The 15,888-nt window shown below is 39.8% G+C and overlaps 1 protein-coding gene across 2 annotated transcripts in view; it reads left to right on the top strand.

Moving 5' to 3' along the window:
- FMN1 (formin 1) overlaps nucleotides 1-557 on the top strand; it is a 434,454-nt gene extending 433,897 nt beyond the window's left edge. For both annotated transcript variants that reach the window (XM_068965008.1, XM_068965009.1), the window contains one exon: nucleotides 478-557. In XM_068965008.1, coding sequence (XP_068821109.1) covers nucleotides 478-522 — 45 coding nt within the window. In that variant the 3' untranslated portion in view covers nucleotides 523-557. The remainder of the gene's footprint in view (nucleotides 1-477) is intronic.
- The last annotated feature ends 15,331 nt before the right edge of the window (nucleotides 558-15,888 follow it).

The following is a 15,888-nucleotide window of genomic DNA, read 5'->3' as shown; positions in this document are numbered from 1 at the left end:
ACTAGTACTTTTGCCAGTTGCTTTAAATTCTTTGACCACCTAAGTGGGGTATAAGTGAGATGATTTCTGTTAACCAACAATGATGTTCTCCTAACAACCCCATCAGCAGCTCAGCAAATGTTGAGTGAGAAATGGGGAAGTCAGGGCTGTACGACTTCATCAGGGACAGCCATGGTTGGCTTTCAGAGCTCCTACCTGAATGGAAACATTCTGTGCCCATTTGGTGGTGTATTCGGTACACTCATCTTTATATGGTATATCTATATTTTTGGTGGCAGTGGGCTCAACTCAGATTTTTGTCTTCTTCCCTCATTATCCACTGCTCCTTCCCCAAGCCTCTATCCTCTCATTTCTAGGGCATTTGGTACAACTCTATTCAACATCATAGACCAACATTTGAGACATATCAAAATTTGAGAAAGGTGAAAATTTAGGAAAAGGAATAACAATAAACTCAATTTTTGTCTCAAATAACAGAAGGAAAGACTGCGTCAGAAGGAAGCTAGTGTGAGCATCAACTAACACAGAGACACAGGAGAACAGTGTTGGTGAGGCATAGCACCCGCATGACCCTCTGTAACACCAGTGCTACGAGAAGTCCTCAAAAGATACGTCACTCAATGTTTCTTTTGCTCATCTCTTTCCGAGCACCCTGTGCCTTCTTGAAGAAGTCCCTTATTAAGCCATAGGAACAATGAAATGCTGCTGAAGAAGTATTTGAGAACTGTTTCTTCTAGAGGTCCAAAATTTGCTCTGCTACAAGACCAGAGAATTACCAAGATTTTTGAGTTTTTCTTTAATCAGGGACCTTAAGCTTTCAAACCCAAGCATGATACATGTAAACTTGTGAAAGAAGAAAAGATGGATTTTTTGTGACAGCTGCCTTGAGCTAGTTCAAGCCTTGATCTTTACAATAATCAAGCCTGCTGGTTTGATTATTGATCTTAATTTTGATTCTATTGCAGCAAGATCCTGAAGCACCCTTCTTGCCAAAAATGTTGAGACTTAACCAGAATTATTTTAAGAGGCCCAAGACTGTATGCCCCATACTCAAGAAATCGTTATTTTTTCGTTGTTTTTCATGTGCTAGAGAGAACAGAACATGGATGGAGAAGGAAGTTCAATAGTCATAAACTTCTTTCTGGAGAACAAATTATAATACAGGTAGTTGGCATCAGCCATTTAGCAAGACCCAGTCTTCTGTTTTTGTATCAGTTCATTGAGGTTTCCTAGGCCACTAGGAATTCTCTACCCCTTCTTTAAAAAAAAAAAAAAAAAACTATGATAACTGAGCAGCAACAGACTTGGGGTCAAAGCATCTGCTTTGATGAGTGACGCAGTATCAGTCAGAGTACATTTCACACCTCAAATCGTCTATGAGTGGATATACCATGTTGAACTGCAGCTGAGCTGTACACCAGGTTCTGGGACTGAATATGGCTGGACCTCTCCCACGCACCCTGGGAGGCAGTGTCTAGACAGGAGAGTAAATGCTACTTGCAGCTGTTTATCATGACCTTGACTGACAGACATGTGGCTTATGGTTGAAGCAGGGGGGTTTAATGTCCAAAAAAGAGAGGGTAGTAAAAAATTTCTTTACGTCAAAATGGGAAGAGGGTGATTACATTGATATTGAATGATATTGAATTTTGAGTTCAATAGGCAGTTTTTTCTGACCCTGGAAGCCCGTGTGATTACTGCCTCTAGAGTCACAGGAAAACCACCTTGGACCTCTCGCCTGACATTTTTTCCTTAAAGCACTCTCCTGTGCTGTGAGAGGAGAAGAGAGGAGACTTGGGGTGAAATGAGGTAAGGATCAAAGCTTATCAGGTTTCAGTGTTGAAAGGAGAGAGGTCCAAGCTTTCTCCTCCCAACTGATGGAAGACCATCCAGAGAAGAGCAGAAACCTTAACACCCTTCCCCATCTGCTGGTCATGTGTGAGCTGCCCCTTGCCCCAGCATCTTGCCAGAATCCCTCAACTTGCCAGGTACCTGAGTGTCTACCCAGGACCTGCCTGCTAGTTACCAGCCCCCACGGGGACCCCATAATAGATATAGCCCATTAAAGTAGCACCATATCCTAATACAATGCCCAGGAATGCAGAGTCAGGATCAAATCTAGTCACAAAGCCATATTCCTGCAGGTACTAGCCACTCTTTCTAATAATTTTAAAAAAAAGGAATATAATAACGTGTTTTTTTTTTTCCCAAAAAAATAAAAGAATGAGACAAGCAAAACAGAAGAGCTGGTAAGAACTTACATGACTAATAGTAGTTGCTTGTGAGCAAGCCTTTCATACTGCTTTCTTAGATTGTTTTTCTCTTCATTTTCACTTAATGGTGAGGACCTAAGAAATTCCTCAGTTTGAAACAAATCCTACTTACAGCTACCCTGTGCTCTGTTGACAGTCCTAGTGTTAACAGACAAAAGAAAAAGCACCTGTTTTACCCATGTTCAAGTTGGATTTCCTTCTAGTGGACAGACCAGAAGTTGGCAGCAAAATAAAACCTTTTCTAAAGAGCAGAGTTTGCCTACCTTTGTTGGGAAAACCTAGTGAGTCCAACATACTGTTAGTGTGTGGAGACACCATGGCAGGAGCCCCCTGACTCTCACCCAATTGGCATCCTGCTTTAGGTATCCGGACACCCCTCCCAAGTCCGCACATGCACTGCAGTGTGACAGTGCCCTCATTTGTAACTTGACCTGATGCTTGGTAAAAGTTCACAAGACTTTGTCCAAGGTGGACCATCTTAAATAACCCAGAGGCCCTGAGAGAATGACCTATCCAAAATGCAGCTGAGATTGTGTTAACTACAGCAGGTGTCGCTAAACTTTTCATGAGTAAGTAGTTGGGGTACACTTAGCAGCTGGGGCATGTCTGGCTGTTCTTAGCACAGCCTTGCCTGCACAAGAGGGACAGTGGCCAGTATTTCTACTCTGCATGTAACCAGACATATTTGACTTACTAATCAGACTCAGAGAAACCTTAACTTGTAACAGCACCATCTCTGCCTAGTTAAGATTCTTTAAAGCTGAGGACACAGTGGATAGCAGTTCAGATTCTTGCATAACCTGCGTAATCGTCGAGCACACAAGTATATCATATATGACATGAAAGCGTTATATAAACGTGTTAGGTAAAAAACACAGGCCTATGAAGTATTGAGGATCAAGTGAGGCGGAGGTGTGCTATATGGCTTTCTAACCCAAGAAGAGGCAGTTTATGGGCAGAGGCATGGTGAAGGGAAAAGGTAGCCAAGAAGAACGATATGATGGTAGTCAAGGCCCCAGGAGTCACAGGTGATAGACCTGCTGCTCAGAAGTTACCTTTTGAATCCTTGGGTTGATGTCTATGAAATCTCTTTAAACATTCATTGCAACGACCCAGGAACTATGAAGAAAAAAGTCTGAAATCTGGGAAGTAGAATAAAGAGATCCAATCGTGCTCTTCCATCTTTAAATGTTTTAGCCAAAACAGTGGGCAACATGATGAGAAACTGGTTGCCACATTGGACTCCGGTCTCCAGTCCTCTTTTCTTCCCGGTTAGAATAGTAGACGCTGCACACCTGCTCAGCTGCTCTTAGGCACCTCCTTTTCTCATAAGTACCATAAGGAAAGGCATTTCCCTAAAAGCTCATATGCTGCTGGTGGAGAAACTAAAGGAAGGTGAAGAAGTCATTGGTCCAGTTCTTCCAAGACCATGATCAGATGTATCAAAAGATATGTAAGTGTATTTTTGGTGAAGATTTGCTTGTTGGACTGGGATTGCATATATCTCTCTCTAGATTATATCACCTGCATGGGGAAATTTTAATTTTACTTCTTTGTTGGACATCATATTTTATTTCTATTTCATTCTTGCCCGGTGTCACTGACATAGCTCATTGCACACAGCAGACAGCACCTAGTCAGCCAGAATCTGAAAGGGAATTAGCAGTGCAGACCTGTGGGCTCTTTCCCAGTAACCAGACTGTAACACTGACATGGGAACTTTATTCAGACCAATCATTCTAAATTGGTCTGTTCTGTAGTACTACCGCCCTTGCCAAACAAAGATAAAACCAATTTGAAGCTTTCTGTGTGGAGAGGAAGGAAGAAGTCAAAAAAATATAGCTTTTCCCCCCAAAATAACTGATGCAAATATCAAATATCCAATTCTATAGTTAGTTTAAATAGTCTAAAAATTGCTAACAAGGACTCCGCTAGATTTGAGCTTCATTTTTCTTTGATCTTGCCCGTTCTCATCATTTAAAAACAAAAAGATCAAAAGGTAGAAGGGGAAAAGAAGCATCAGCAGATTTGGAAGGCGACAAATTAATTAGTTCCTAAATCACAAAAGAAGGACATATTGTGAAACCCAGTGTTGTAGAGGCCCTAAGCATATAAGAATTTGAACAGCTGTGAGGGCTGATGAGTGTGGACAAAGTAAAAGCCCTTAACTGCCCACTTGAGACTTCAGCCTAAACCAGGCAATTTTCAGAATAGATTCAAGAGAGTGAAGTATTGCTCTGAACAATTTATTTTTGGAAAAATCACATACAAAGAGAAGTGGTATGTAAAGAAAGAAGTGTTAGACAATTAAAATTTCCTTTCTCTGATTCTCTTGTAAGAGCAGTTCATAAATGGATGGACCATCCAGAAAACCATGAATACCACACTTCATATATCAGGTTTTCACCACAGAAACACAGCAAAAGAGGGTGGACTGAATAAAGAAATGAACTTTCATTCATGTCAGCTACTTTGTTATCATAAAGAAATCTACAAGAGAAACAAGTCTGTGCAGACAAGTTTACAGTATTTGGAATGAATGTCTAGTTTTTAACTTTTCCAAAATGTAAATAACTTTGTTGAACATATTTCCATTTTCCAGCCATGGAGAGAGACAGTCTGGCTGGTTGGAACCTTGTCTGTTATTGGTGCAGAAATCATTTAAAGGCACCTTTTGGCACAGGCCTTAGCGGGTCTGGCTCCTCGAGACTCACATAACTGTGTTTATAACTCCATTAGTGACTGAATCCAGGCATCACTGGGCTCAGTTACACCGCTGTAGGTGACTCGGAGGCTCATTTTGTGTCATTTCTGCACACCCGTCAGTTGTTGACACCTTGTTAGAGGTATTGAAATTTAGTGTCACAGTTCTTCATTTCCCCTCCCAGGGAGCAGGCAATCTACTAAACCTTCCCAGATCAGTGCTTTGCTGGGAAGTAGTGAATTCCAGAGTATTAACATGTCAGCCTGGAAGCCAGTTCAGTAGTTTTATTTCTTCCAAGACCCTTAATCAACCCTGTGATATAAACTTCGCATTTGGGAAATTTTTATAGTTGACAGCTGACCTGGAAATGTGAAGATATGCAGATGTCAGCAAGGTGCCTGTCTCTTAAGGTGCCAATGAAGAGACTAGTAGGGCAAATCAAGCCACATCCAGTAGGTCAGACTGTCCTCACTGGAGCTTCTGGATTCATTACCTCTCCAGCCCCAGCTCCTCTCTCAGTCATCCTGGTGATAAACAGGAACACAGAGGACCTTTTTCTTCTTGTCCTCCCTTCTCTGATATGATGGTTCACTTTAATCAGAGCTCAAACTCATTCTTGTGTATTATGTCTCTAGAGTACTTGTTCATGAATATCTTCTTCACGCTATAATCTGGGAAAGACTGGTTTAATCTCAAGTTTTTATATACAGTGGTAGCTAAAGCTGTTCGTTTATTTTACATTCCATCTCATCTAACTTTCTGTTTTTTAATATTTTCTTAAATATACTAAGACTCGTCATTGTATCTCCTTTTCTGAAAGCTTATTCATAGACTTCTGTGGGCTGTTGTTTTGGGTTTTTTTTTTTAATGCTTTGTGTGAAATTCAGTGGCACTGGGTGAGCGAAATGCAAATGAGCCCAATTTCCCACAGCAATTTGGCCGCCTTCTCCATGGAATAAACAACCTTCTACCACCCTTAAGCTGTTTTGTAGGCTGTTTGCCTAAATTCTACCTGGGCAGACACCAAGGGGTTCTTCTGTCTTTGAAGCTGCAAAAATGTCTTAAAAGAGAATGAGTACTTCTCCCCATATAAAGTGTGAGCTGGCAGTGTTTTATACTTAGTATATCAAGTAAGAAATCTAATGTTTTCAGGCATGCATTCCCAGAGGTCTATCAACATCTTTGGCAAAATCATACGTACTTTCCTTTCCTGTTCTCTTCTAAGACTTGCTTCCATTCTTGTCTCATGAAACAAATGTATTTTTGTTTATTCATCTGGGCCAGCTTTCTAGAATGAGAGGCTAGTCCCATGGACCACTGAGTATAAAGGAGGTTACCCTCCACTGCCCCATGACATGGTTGATAGGTATGTTTAGGAATGCACAGCTTTCTGGGATCTCATGGGATGGATTTTTGAATTCTAGCTTTCTATGAAGTATATAAAATTGGGTACATAGCATACAAAGATTATACTGTTGTCCCCATAAGAGATTTATAATCTATACATCTTTGATATATTTCAGCAAACTCTAAGTAGCTCATTTTACCCCCTTTGTTCTTGGCAACTTGTTCCTATCTATAATCTTATTCCTTCACATCTGACCACCAAGGCATGAAGTGTCAACCCACTCATATTGCCCCCTGCAAAATCCTCTAAAGATGTCCATTTCCTTTAGAAACAAGTCCATGGGTAAGAGGGGTAAGTCTAGTGACCATTCTTTTAGCCCAGGGTGGCATACATGGGATTTGGGGCTAAGTCTATACCAAATATTAATTTTACAATTCTTTAATTTCTCAAGATGCAAATAATGTGATTATTATTAGTAGGATGTAGAATCTTTGAAGAACATAAGCATTAAGAAAAAAGGACTTCTCTTTAAAGAAACAATCGAAGATATTCCTCAAAAGACAGAAACTTTTAAAATTAGAAGTTGAAAAATTTTTAAGATTCTTTGGAGAAAACATGTCGTTGATTCATCATAGTCTTTTCCTTTTCATTGAGTTTTAATTTGGACTAGCATGGGAAGCAGAGTGCCCCTGGACTTTGATTTAGGGGATCGTGCTTTGGCCTGGAAAGTCAGTACTGGCCTGCATGCCCAGAACCCAAATGAAGTCAGTCAGTGTCCTAATGAGAATCAGGCCTAACAGAAATGTAAATTATTTCAAGACCTTTAGGGTTTAATTTTCTTAGCAACACCCTTGACCCTGTTTCCTAAAATTAATTTGATCCATGCAGTTATGTGTCTTCATTTTGCCTTACGAGATTGCAAGCAATGGGATGATAGTAGAAAAGGAAAATTTGAACAAGGCCAGGGTGTAATGTTTTGCTGATATAATGCATTGTTAGGGAGCTGGTGACTGTTGCCATGGTTGTATCATGGGCAGCCTTTCAACAGAAGCTCAGGGCATATGTATGAGGGCAGTGGGACTGCTTGGTATCTCCTATTGGTCCATGCTTGACAGTGTGCTGGAAAAGCAGATACATACTAGTGGACTGGCCTGTGCTTGCTGAAATAACTTCATTGAATTTCAGATTAATTTCCATGGGATCAGTTGTCCATGAACCTTCCTGTTTCCTCTCTGCCTGTTTAAAATTCATTTTGGCATCAAGCTTCATTTCATTTTTCTCCTTTCAGTACTTCTGCATTGCCTCCCCTTCCTTCACATCCCACAGTGACATTTGCCTCTCTTTACTGTTTCTCCAGGACGCAGCTTTCTGTCCCTCTTTCCCCCACAGACACCTGAAGTGCCCCTCAGCCCTCACTCCATCGCTCCACACCCGTCCTCCATCCCCCAGCCCTGTGGACAGGGAGCTCTGCTGTCACCAAGAGAGACACAGCCTTGTGACTGCTTCTTGTTAATGTCAGCACCACCTCATCACTTAAGCAAAGAGGGAAAAATCCATAAAAGAGATGGAAAATACATTTCTTTTTTTATTATTATTCTACTTTATTTTAAGAACCTTGAGGAGAGGGGTGGTTCCAGTCCTTCTCAGTTTCCCAGAGAGTTTTACTTTAAAACTGTCTAATGAAGGACCATTCTTTTGATAAATGTATAAATCATCAGTCCAGGTCACCAGCTATGATGTGTAAGACTCAAGTGTTGAATCTCTGTGCTGCTGGACAAAGTGACTAAATTATGTGCAAATATTTTGAATCAGGCTTTTTATTGCCCCTCAGTTCTTTACTACTACTCAAGATTCAAACATCTTCAGGAGGCTGGGTCAGGATGTTGACAATTTGTGGTTATTTTCAGATCAACAGTAACTGTTACCCTCTTGAAAGCACTTAAAAAGAAAGTTTGAGCATATCTTAAATATTCAACCATTTGACCTGGAAAAAAGTTGGCTTTTCTGTTTAATTATTAGGCCAATCTGTAGATGTAATCTTAAAGGATTTTTTATGCAATAATGAAGACAGTTTGAGAAATGAGAAGGCACTTTAAAGACGTGAAACCTTATATTACACACTCGTGGATATTTTTTAATAAGCTAATTGGATTCAGGTATTTTTTTCCCTTTAAATTTTTAAAAATATGTATTTCTAATTTTTTTGCATATTTAATTTTGTCAAAACTGAGAAATGCTCGCTAGTTGAACTTGTAAATGTTATTTGCAAACCAAATAAAGTATTTATTTTTAAAAAGAAAAGGTGAAGGAATCAATACTGATTTGTACATAATGAATATATGTGTGTGTATATATATATTTTTTTCCTTCCTGACACTACTTGGTCCTCACATCAACTGTATTTTTGTACATAGTATATACATATTGGTTAGAAAATGTGGATTGTCTGTTCAAAGACTTCTATCTCTGATAGATTATATTTATCCTATTGTTGATACCTCTGTTAATTTAAGAGATAGAATTCTATTTTTTTGGAACTTGCAGAGAACTGCATTCATGGCTTCCAATTGTAAATATGCTAAGGGTATTTTAATAAATTTTGGTTTCATGTCTGTCTGGTGTGCAGTACAGATCTGTTTCCATGAGGCATTTAAGATATCCCAACAGTGCTGTAATGTGGAGAATACCAATCATTTATAACTTGCATTATTGCTCAAGGGCAGCATTACTACTGAACTACAAAAGCTGGATCTAGGTAAGTCCATCATTCTCATTTTCTTCTTTCTCCTCTGTCCTCTACACCAACAGTGGGAAATCTGGCTAGGCATTCAAGGCTAACACCAGACAGACAAACCCAGCCAAGCATGGTCTCAACTGTACTGACCTGAAAGCAACTCTGCTTGAACACAAATTACCCAAGGTTGGGTGTGGGGTGGAGAACCACAAGGATTGGTGACTTTGTGTTATGAATTGGTAGAGTATGGAAACAGAACAGAAATATAATTGTATTTTAACACTAAACACAACATTCAAATTCTTTTCAGGCAGATGATAAGATAAATGCAGGTATTTAAGAAAAAACTAAAAGACTTTCAGCAAAACACTGCTCTGTGAAATAGAAGAGCAGTCTTTGTGATTGCATGTTTAACTGATTCATTTGTTCAGTATACCTGAATGCCATGCACTCTTGAGTTCTAGAAGTTTGTTGAAATATGCCCTAATGGGTTTAATGAATACACATAGTTATCATCTGGGGAGATATTTTATCACTAGGAGAGCTTTAAAATCAGAATCATAGAGCTGCAAAAATCTTCAACACTGGATAAAAATCTCCATTTCACAGAGTTGAAAACCACTGTAATTCAAGGGACTTGTTGAAAGTTATACTCAGCATTAGTAAATACATCAAGACTAGAATCCATATCTCTTGACCCTAAGGCCAAAGCCCTTCCCACTGCTCAACTCATTCATCACATTAAGTTCTATTCTTCAAAAGACCCCATTATGGAGAAATGTTCTAGAACTGTTGTTTGGAAAGTAGAGTCCAAACGCTCCTAAGGGTTTGGAGAAACCATTATTAAAGTTGTACCCTGAATTAAAGCACTTAGTAGAGGTTGGAGACTTCTGTATCATAAAGCCCTAGGAAAAATATTCAGAAATGTTTGTCTTATTCCTCTGAATACAGCCATTCTTTCCCATTATTATTGAAGTATATTGATTTACAATATCATGTTAGTTTCACCTGTGCAACATAGTGACTCAGCATTTTTGCAGATTATATTCCATTGTAGATTATTAGATAATGTGCTATACCTTAAATCCCTCTTGCTATTTTAAATTTTTAAAATTATTTAGGTATTTGGCCACGTCAGGCCTTAGTTGCAGCTCTTTGTTGTATCACGTGGGATCTCTTGTTGTGGGGCATGCACTCTTTAGTTGTGGCTCACAGGCTTAGCTGCTCCATGGCACGTGGGACCTTCGTTCCCCAACTAGGGATCAAATCCACAACCCCCAAATTGGAAGGCAGATTCTTAGCCACTGGACCACCACTTACCTATTTGATATGCAATAGTTGTTTATCAATTCCATAACCCTAATTTGTCCTTCTCCCACCTTCCTTCTCCTCTTTGCAACCACAAGTTTGTTTTCTATGCCGGTGAGTCTGTTTCTGTTTTGTGTGTACACTTATTTTGTATTCTTTTTTAGATTTCACATAAAGTTATATCATAAAATATTTGTCTTTCTCTGTTAGACTTACTTCACTAAGCATCATATTCTCTAGGCCCGTCTATGTTGCTGCAAATAGGACTATTTCATTCTTTTTATGGCTGAATAATATTCCATTATGTGAAATATTTTTTTAACCCAGTCCTCTGTTGATGGCACTTGGGTTGCTTCCATGTCTTGGCTATTGTAAATAGTGCTGCTATGAACATTGGAGTGCATGTATCATTTCAAATTAAGAGTTTTCATTTTTTCCAGATATATACCCAGGAGTGGAATAGCTGGATCATAAGGTAGTTCTATTTTAGTTTTTTAAGGAACATCCATATTATTTTCCATAGTAGCTGTACCAATTTATATTCCTACCCCAGTGTACAAGGGTTCCCTTTCCTCCACATCCTCCCCAACATTTATTTGCAGACTTTTTGATGACAACTATTCTGACCAGTTTGAGGTGTTATATCACTGTTAATTTGCATTTCTCTTGTAATTAGCAATATCGAGCATTTTTTCATGTACCTACTGATCATGTGTATGTCTTTTTTGGAAAAATGTCTATTCAAGTCTTATACCCATTCTTTGATTGGAATTGTTTTTAATATTCAGTTTGTGAGCTGTGTATTTGGGGTATTGTTCTTGTCAGTCATATCATTTGCAAACATTTTATCCCATTCTGTAGGTTGTATTTTCCTTTTTGAAGGCTTCCTTTGCTGTGCAAAATCTTTTGATTAGGTTCTATTTGTTTATTTTTGCTTTTATCCCCTTTGCCTTGGGAGACTGATCCAAAAAATATTGCTGCAATTTATGTAAAAGAGGTTTCGCCTATGTTCTCTTTCAGGAGTTTAATGGTTTCAGGTCTTCCATTTAGGTCTTTAAACCATTTTTTGTATATGGTGTGGTGTGAGGAAATGTTTTAATTTTATTGTTTTACATGTGGCATTCAGGTTTCCCAACACCACTTGTTGAAGACATTTGTCTTATCCCAATAAATATTCGTGCCTCCTTTGTCATAGATTAATTCACCATAGATGCCTGGGTTTATTTCTGTGATGTTCTGTTCCACTGATGTGCATGCATGTGTGCTAAGTCGCTTCAGTCGTGTCCAACTCTGTGCAGCCCTGAGAAACCCAGTACGTGTGCACTTACTGTCATTTAATTTATTGTTTTCTAGCTCTTTTTGTAGTTCTGTTCATTTCTTTTTTCCCCCATTGAGGTTTAATGTGATATGTGTTGACCCATAATTATATCTACTTGCTTTAAACTGATGATAATCATTTAAGTTCAAACACACTCTAAAAGATCTACATTGTGTTTTTTATTTAATTGGAGGGTAATTTTACAATATTGTGATGGGTTTTGCTATATATCAACATGAATTGGCCATAGGCATACATGTGTCCCTTCCCTTCTAAACCTCCTTCTCTCCTCCCTCCCCACCCTGTCCCTCCAGGTTATCACAGAGCACTGGCTTTGGGTGCCCTGCGTCATGCATCACACTCCCACTGGCTGTTTCACATATGGTAACGTATATGACGATCCTATGTGCAGGGCAGTGAAGGAGACACAGACATAAAGAACAGACTTCAGGGCTCAGAGAGGGAGAGGGTGAGATGATGAGAGACTAGCACTGAAACACACACATTGTGTTTTTGATGACCTATTTTACATCTTCATCCTTATCCCTTTACTGTTTATTAGTCATTTACAATTTTTTTAGAAATCTACACACTGGCTTATTTAAGTGATCTCCAATCTTACTATATTTTTGCCTTCCTATTGGGATTTTCCCTTTTCTATAGATTCTTGCCTCTTTCCATTTAAAGATGACTTTTCAGCATTTTCTCTAGGGTAGGCTTAGTATTGCTGAAATCTCTGTTTTTGCTTGCCTGAGAAATTCTCTGTCCTTCTATTCTAAATGATAATCTTGCTGGTTAGAGCATCCTAGGTTGTGGGTTTTCTTCCTTTCAGGACTTTGAATGTGTCATGCCACTCCCTCTTGGCCTGCAAAGAAATCAGCTGGTAGCCTTATGGTGTTCCCTTGTAAATGATTTTCTCTCTTGCTACCTTAACTTTTGCTATTTTAACTATGATATGTCTTGGTGTGAATCCATTTGGAACCCTGTATGCTTCCTATACATGGAAATTCATTTCCTTCTTTGGGTTTAGGAAGTTTTTAAGCCATAATTTATTCAAATTCAGGGTCCCCTTCTCTCTCTTCTTCTGGACCTACTATGCATAGGCTGGCACATTTTCTATTATCCCGTAGATCTTATATGTTGTTTTTTGCTTTGTCTGCTGTCCTGATTGTGCAATTCTCATTTTTCAATCTTATACAAAAGAACACCTGAGTGATGTATAATTTAGTCAGCTATTCATTGCCTCTAGATTGCTTTTTATCTCAGAAACTGAATTATCTATTGTTGACTGGGCCATCTTTATAATTTCTAGTTCCTTGTTTAAATGATGTAGGTTTATTTTGATAATCTTATTAAATTCAATCAGCATTTTTCAAACCAACCTTGTAACTCACGATCTCAAAGACTTGTTTCATTACTTTTCAGGGAATTTCCTTTTGGATTTTTATGTGGGAACATTCCTAGGTAAACTGTGTGTGCCTTATATCTTTGGTGTGAGGGCTAGATTGGTTGTGGATGCCAGTCATGTCTTTCTTCAGGGGGTGTTAGTGCCCACTATCCCCTTGAGAGAGTGTGGTTGGTGTAAGAAGGGCTAAAGCCTACACAGGGTGTAAAGCAGGACTTCCTCTCTACTCCGTGGCTGTTGTCATGTCAGGAGCAGAACCTGTTCCCCAGTTGCTAGAGGAGAAGTCCTGAGGGTTGGGCTCAAGCAGCCTCTGTTTCCTTTAAGTGTGTTTTCCCTTGTCCCTTGGCTGTGACCTTTGCCCCAAAGGAGGTGAGTAGTGAAGTAAGATTCATGTGCTCATCCACGTCTGATACACTCCCTTTGTAAGTGTCTGTGACTCTGCTCAGAATCTGCTTCACAGTGGCATCCTTTCTCTTCAGTGGTCAGCCCAGATCTAGTGTTCGGATTGTGCCAGGCAGTAGGCGGAGCCAGAGCATTCGTTAGGCTGGGGGCTGAGGGTCAGGGTGTTGCAGCTGCAGGAATTAAAGTGGCTGTGCTGCCACCAGAGGCCTGGGCTGCTTCTGGGTCTCTGTTTGAGCAAGTGCCAACACCAGCTGCTCCACCTGAACCACATCCCAAGCCTCCTCTCCATACTAGATCGAGTCTTTTCTGCCCCAGATCCAGTGCAAGGCTATGGCCTGAAGTCAGTGTGTGCTATGTAAGCTCTGCTGAGAGTGGGGACTGTGGTGTGCTGGAGACAACGGTTCAGATGGCTGCTCTGCCCTCCAGGGTTGGCCCTGCTTAGATGGCACTGCCTAAGCATCAGCCACACTCACTGCTGCCACCCGATCTGAACCACACTCCTGGCCATCTCTGCATCACTAGAGCGAGTGTGCACTCAGGTTGGAAAGTGTGGGGAGGTAGCCCGCACCCGTGCAGTGTTCACACTGGCTTGTCTGTTGGTAAGCCAGTGCGTCCATGCTGTTCCAGTGCGTCTAGACTTCTCAGCCCTTCTGTCTGTCACAGCACTATCCTAGCAGCCTATCCTCACATGAGACAGAGATACCCAATTGTGGCTTAACCCACTTGATCCCCAGGGTGAGGGTCTGCTCCTGGGATCTTAAGTCTCCTCTCAGGGGCCCAGGTCCCAACCCACTGTTCCCCCACCCCCGCCTTATCTGGTCACAAGGAAATCTTTCTTGCAGCATCGGTTGCATAGGAGTTCTGCTGGTTTCCAGTTTTCCATGAGAATTGTTCTACATATAGATGTGTTTTTGAGGTATTGGGAGTCAGATGAGGAGGTGAGCTCCACCATCTTGATCCCCCTCTCCAGGCACTCTTTACCTTTGAAGAAAGTGAGGACATCCTAACTGGGAGATTTTGTAAACACTGATAGAGAAAAGGAATCAATGGTGAGTCTGGGAATTTACTCCAAAAGTGTAAGCCTGCATTTTTTATTATAGTAGTAGAGATGCTGACCCTCACTAAAGCTATGTCTTAGCAAGTAAGTGAAATCACTTTTTAAATAGCTGTAATAGAGCTTTGACTCTTATAATAGTATGTACATATTAACACAATAGAATATTATTCGGCCACTAAAAAAGAAAATTCTAACATGCATGGATAAATGCTGAACCCAAGATGCTAAGTGCTCTTCAGTCACAAAAAAATAAATAGTATAGGATTCTATTTACATGAAATACGTATAGAATGATGGTTGCCAGGGAATAGGAGTAGTTGTTTAATACAGGGTTTTGATGGAAAGATTATGAAAATGAAAGGTGCCAGTGGTTGCACTATATGAATGTACTTAGTGCCACAGAACTGTACATTTACAAGTGGTTAACGTGTAAGTTTTATGTATATTCTACAATGAAAACTAATTTGTGTGTTAGGGCAGCTTATATTACAGGTGCTGTATTTAATGTATTATATGAATAGCTTTGTTTGAACCTGATAATACTATGAGTTAGAGATACTGCTTTCCTATCATTTTACAGAAAAGAAAACTAACTCTTGGAGAAGTTAACTTTCCCATGTAATTTTAAGTGGAGAATTCAGACACTCCAGGGAAAGACTGCCAACGACAGCCCTGTCTCTATAATCACAGAATTAGCTGATACTAGAGAAAGGGAGGTGTACAAAGAGGTTATAATATATCACTGCTCTTTCAAACCTGACGAAAAAATAAAGTATCTAGCCCAAAAGCATTGGAGCCAACAGCACTTCTAGAAGAGTCAAAGAATCTAATGGAATGGAGCTGTATGTATAACCTTCAAGGCACTGCTAACAGGTACCTTCTGGAATTTTCTTAATTCTGTAGTAGGGTATAACACAAGGCAGAAATGAGTAAGAGTTGGTGAGAACCATATGAGGAAATAGTATAAGATGAAAAGCAGCATCTATCTGAATAGTTACCCTAGAGTAACCTTGCAATGAGTAAGTCTGGAAAAATATCCGACAAGATGAAGTGTCCTAGCCACAGAAAAGTCTGCTTAAACAAACGATCATATAGTGCTAGAATTTCTCAGCCTTTTACTGATACTGTGGTATGTCCATTGCTTGATTTGAGGTCAAACTGAGGCCCAATTGGACCTCATTTAAACCATTTTGAAGAAATTTACTGTTGAAATTAAATCCTTTTGTTCAGAGTATTATATTGTTAGTGAAAGAACCACTAAATGATTGTACTCAGTTTTCTAATGCTGGCCAGAACCAGAAGTAGAAAGAAAATGTCCTCACTCACACCTCAGGTTCTA

Source organism: Capricornis sumatraensis, chromosome 2 (assembly GCF_032405125.1).
Source record: "Capricornis sumatraensis isolate serow.1 chromosome 2, serow.2, whole genome shotgun sequence".
Classification (NCBI taxonomy): Eukaryota; Metazoa; Chordata; class Mammalia; order Artiodactyla; family Bovidae; genus Capricornis; species Capricornis sumatraensis.
Note: the sequence above shows the minus strand (reverse complement) of the source record. Positions and strands in the feature narration are given on the sequence as shown.